This window comes from Fundulus heteroclitus, unplaced genomic scaffold, assembly GCF_011125445.2.
Source record: "Fundulus heteroclitus isolate FHET01 unplaced genomic scaffold, MU-UCD_Fhet_4.1 scaffold_63, whole genome shotgun sequence".
Lineage (NCBI taxonomy): Eukaryota > Metazoa > Chordata > Actinopteri > Cyprinodontiformes > Fundulidae > Fundulus > Fundulus heteroclitus.
In genome coordinates, this window is record NW_023397066.1 from 1,772,493 (window position 1) to 1,777,593 (window position 5,101).

General features: G+C 47.2%; 1 protein-coding gene across 2 annotated transcripts; it reads left to right on the forward strand.

Moving 5' to 3' along the window:
• The first annotated feature begins 2,367 nt into the window (after positions 1-2,367).
• LOC118561450 lies at positions 2,368-5,101 on the forward strand. Of its 2 annotated transcripts, none has more exons than XM_036133541.1 (2): positions 2,368-2,669; positions 3,214-5,101. In XM_036133541.1, the coding sequence occupies exon 2, from the start codon at positions 3,363-3,365 to the stop codon at positions 4,842-4,844; it is 1,482 nt and encodes a 493-aa protein (XP_035989434.1). In that variant the 5' UTR covers positions 2,368-2,669; positions 3,214-3,362; the 3' UTR covers positions 4,845-5,101. The 2 variants fall into 2 exon arrangements, with proteins under 2 accessions (XP_035989434.1, XP_035989433.1); XM_036133540.1 differs by having other exon boundaries at positions 2,368-2,581; positions 3,126-5,101.

Here is a 5,101-nt window from a genome sequence, read left to right on the forward strand (position 1 = left end):
AGGGATAGAATGTAGTAACAAAAAAGAACATTAAAAACAGTAAAACTGTTTAACTAGAACAGTCAAAGGCAATTTTAAACAGATGTGTTTTTAATCTTGATTTAAAAGAACTCAGGCTTTCCGCACTTTTACAGTTTTCTGGAAGTTTGTTCCAGATAAGCGGAGCATAGGAACTAAATGCTGCTTCTCCTTGTTTAGTTCTGGTTCTAGGTATGCAGAGAAGGCTGGAGCCAGAAGACCTGAGTGGTCTGGAGGGTTGATACGCTGATAACAAGTCTGTAATGTATTTAGGTGCTAAGCCATTTAGGGATTTATAGACTAACAGAAGTATTTTAAAGTCTATTCTCTGAGATACAGGGAGCCAGTGTAAGGACTTTAGAACTGGGGTTATGTGCTCTACTTTCTTAGTCTTAGTGAGGATGCGGGCAGCAGCGTTCTGGATCAGCTGCAGCTGTCTGATCCACTTTTTAGGCAGACCTGTGAAAACACCGTTGCAGTAATCAATTCGACTAAAAGTAAACGCATGGATTAGTTTTTCAAGATCCCGCTGAGACATCAGTCCTTTAATCCTAGAAATGTTCCTCAGGTGATAGAAAGCTGACCTTGTAATTGTCTTTAGATGCTTTTGAAGGTTCAGGTCTGAGTCTATCACTACTCCCAGATTTCGGGCCTGATTAGTGGTTTTTAGCTGAAGCGACTGAAGCTGTGTGCTAACTTTTGATCTTTCCTCTATTGGTCCAAATATTATTACTTCAGTTTTGTTTTTATTCAGCTGAAGAAAATTTTGGTACATCCACGCATTGATTTCTTCTAGGCATTTACTCAGTGCTTGAACTGGTCCATAGTCACCTGGTGACATGGTGATGTAAAGCTGTGTGTCGTCTGCATAGTTATGATAGCTGATGTTGTTGTTTTTTATTACCTGTGCTAGAGGGAGCATGTAGATATTGAATAGAAGGGGACCCAGGATGGACCCTTGGGGAACCCCACATGTGATTTTTGTCATCTTTGATGTAAAGTTACTTACTGACACAAAACAGTCACTGTCCTTTAAGTAGGATTTAAACCAGCGGAGAGCTGTACCAGAGAGACTGACCCAGTTTTCCAGGCGTTCTAACAGAACGGAGTGATCGACAGTATCAAATGCTGCACTGGACAGAGACGCAATCCTAAGGCCACCAAAACGGATCCCCTCAACACCTTGGCTGCGCCTAGAAATTCTGTCCATAAAAGTTATGAACAGAATCGGTGACAAAGGGCAACCTTGGCGGAGTCCAACTCTCACCGGAAACGAGTCCGACTTACTGCCGGCAATGCGGACCAGACTCTTACACCGGTCGTACAGAGACCTGACAGCCCTTATTAAAGGGTCCGGTACTCCATACTCCCGGAGTACCCCCCACAGGATCCCCCGGGGGACACGGTCGAATGCCTTCTCCAGATCCACAAAACACATGTAGACTGGTTGGGCAAACTCCCATGCCCCCTCAAGAATCCTGCTGAGGGTATAGAGCTGGTCCAGTGTTCCACGGCCAGGACGAAAACCACACTGCTCTTCCTGAATCCGAGATTCGACTATCCGACGGACCCTCCTTTCCAGAACCCCTGAATAGACCTTACCAGGGAGGCTTAAGAGTGTGATTCCCCTGTAGTTGGAACACACCCTCCGGTCCCCCTTTTTAAATAGGGGGACCACCACCCCAGTCTGCCAATCCAGGGGAACTGCCCCCGATGTCCACGCAATGTTGCAGACCGCGTTAACCAACACAGCCCCACAACATCCAGAGCCTTAAGGTACTCAGGGCGAATCTCATCCACCCCCGGGGCCCTGCCACCGAGGAGCTTTTTAACAACCTCGGCAACCTCAGCCCCAGAGATGGGAGAACCCGACCCAGAGTCCTCAGGCTCTGCTTCCTCAATGGAAGACGTGTTGGTGGGATTAAGGAGGTCTTCGAAGTATTCCGCCCACCGACGCACGATGTCCCGAGTCGAGGTCAGCAGCACACCACCCCCACTGTAAACAGTGTTGGTACTGCACTGCTTCCCCCTCCTGAGACGCCGGATAGTGGACCAGAATCGCTTCGAAGCCATACGGAAGTCTTTCTCCATGGCCTCTCCGAACTCTTCCCACGCCCGAGTTTTTGCCTCGGCGACCAGCCGAGCCGCCTGCCGCTTCGACTGCCGGTACACACCAGCTGCTTCCGGAGTCCCACAGGCCAAAAAAGCCCGGTAGGACTCCTTCTTCAGCTTGACGGCTTCCCTCACCGCTGGTGTCCACCAACGGGTTCGAGGGTTGCCGCCGCGACATGCACCGACAACCTTGCGGCCACAGCTCCAACTAGCCGCCTCAACAATAGAGGCGTGTGTGGCATACTGAGCAAGCAGTGGGTTGAAACTCCTACCCAATGATTAGATACATGATTAATATAATTTACATGTAATACAGTTTATGTTCAGACTGCTAAAGTTGTGTTTTCTGTTAAGGAAAGTTTGTTTTGTTGTTTGAAGATGAGTGATGGAGCAGTATGCACTGGCTAACCCCGACCAGCAGGGGGCGCGTTCGCTACACTGTGTGTTCTAGGTTATTCAGAGAATAAGAACACATGAATGTGAAGTATAATTGTGTGTGGCGAACTGTGTTGTTAAAAATAACTTTTGGCTCCTTGCAGGTAAGAAGGGGGGGTTAGAATTGGATAGTAATTGGTAAAAGCGAGTTTATGATCTCAGCTGATTTAGGGTATTGTTTATGACTGTTGTGTGGCAAATACAAAGTACCGAAAATGGTTAGCTTATCGTTAGCGGCAGTTGCTAACTACCTTGGGTGAGCGCGGGGCTGGGGAAAATAAACAGTGAGCCTGCACTCCGTGGGAGGAGTTTGTCAGCCTGTGTAAATAAGCTAAAATACGGAATGATTTATTTGATTAATGGTAATTTGATTAACGTTGACAAGGTTTGTTAAATATGATTGGTTCACTATTTGAGCAAATTTGCTAGACAATGTATAACAAAACTGATCTGAAAAAGGTGCTATGTATATGATTTTTCTGTGTTTGGAATAGATTCAAAGGCTATGATTTATTGTTAATATGTGGTGCAAAAGTTCAGAATTGCACTGTGTGTGCTAGGTTATTCAGAGAATAAGAACACATGAATGTGAAGTATAATTGTGTGTGGCGAACTGTGTTGTTAAAAATAACTTTTGGCTCCTTGCAGATTGCAATAAAGCTGATTCATCAAGTTAAATTTGTAGTGGAGGACAGTTTCATTCTGGACCACGCTACATATTTTGGTAGCAGAGGATGGTTGGTTCAGCCCACAGCCCAGTCGCATAAAAGTGAAGACACACCAACCAGAGCAGCATCATGGAGGAAGCTAGGGACGAAGTCAGCAGGATATTACTGACGCTGGAGGAGAAGGAGCTCATTCCCCTATGTGAGCATCTAAAGTGTAGCGCACCTGTTGGGGGTTTCGCCAGCAAAACAAGACGCACCCTAATCAGGTTGGTGGAGAAAACACTAGATGAAATACAGGAGGGTGAAGAGTCCACAGAGTCATATCAGACGTATCTCCAGCATGTATTGTCCCATCTGGCCTCTCTGAATCCGACATTGGGAGAGAATGAGGCTGAGATTGTAGTTCAGGAGGAAAGTGAGTTAGAGAAGTTGAAAATGCAGTACCAGATATTACAGCAGCAGATGGAAAAGGAAATCGGGGCATTGGAGGAAAAGATAAAGCGGAGGACACAGGCAGCAGGAGGAGACACTGCGTCTGTCCTCATTACTACAAAAGAAGTGGACACAAAGCCTGCCACCACCACACCAGCCAGACTGCCTGAGGTTACGCTGAGGCGGGAGTTCCGGATAATGGGACAGATCGGGGAAGCAGGACAAAAGGACAAGTTGTCCTACACAAGCCTCATAAACCAGATCGAGTCGGCACTACAGAAAGGACATGGAGAAGCGGAGATCATTGAAGCAGTCACACGTGCTGTGAGCCCAGGTCTTCATCTTCGGGAGATGCTGGAAATAAAGCGAGGACTGACCCTACCCACCCTGAAGACCATACTCAAGGGTCACTATAAAGTGGATTCTTCCTCTGACCTACTGCATCGTCTGATGAACATGACACAAGATCCAAGGGAGTCAGCCCAGAACTTCTTATTCAGAGCAATAGAACTGAAAGAGAAGCTAATGAGAAAATTCAGCGATGATGATGAAAGTGAAGAAGGTGAGCAGTTTAGTCCTGAGCTAATTCAGAGAAAATTCCTCCGCTCTATAGAGACTGGTCTTTACAGTGATGCGGTTAAGTTCCAGCTCAAGCCGTATCTTTGCGACCGTACTGTCACAGATGAGGTGTTAATTGAGCGTATCAATGAGGCAACAAACTTAGAACATGAGAGACAACAAAAACTGAGGAAGACAGTCATGAACAAGCCTCCAAAAGTCAGTGAAGTGCAGGCAGAAGTGTACCCATCTGACGCCTCAGCAGCAGCAGTAGATACTGTTAACCGTGAACAAGGGGGAAGAAGTAAGAAATATCAAGGACCCAAAGCAGAGGCCAAAGCGGAGCTAGACTCAATAGAAGCGCTGAAGGCTGAGGTGCTAGAAATTAAGAACTTGGTGTTACAGACGGTGGAGGCCACACAAGTTAAATTGGCCGAGCGAACATTCACACCCAGCCGTACTCGGCTCAGGGGTTGTAGGGCATGTCAGGAAGCCCAGATGGGTGACGCCTGCAGACATTGCTTTAAGTGTGGGCAAGAGGGACATCTCTCCAGAGGATGTCGACGGACCAGAGAGCAGCAGGGAAACGAGATGGGGCTGCCGAGCCGGGACCCTCGGTAGCCCATGAATCATCACGTCTCACCATACAGCAACCTGCCTCCCCTCATGCACCACCTCAAATCTCAACAGTTAACTATCTTCCACCACGACGCAAGGAAAAACTCATCAAGTTAATTGCTAAGAGGCACACTGTCCATTGCACATTAGATACAGTTCCAGTTGTAGCATTATGGGACTCAGGTGCTCAGGCAACAATCATTAATGACGAATGGAGAAAGCTACACTTACCACACAGCACGGTGCGGCCTCTCAGTGAG

Excerpts from the sequence above, each read along its gene's own strand:
- LOC118561450 (XM_036133541.1), top strand. The coding sequence starts at position 3,363 with ATGGAGGAAGCTAGGGACGAAGTCAGCAGGATATTACTGACGCTGGAG.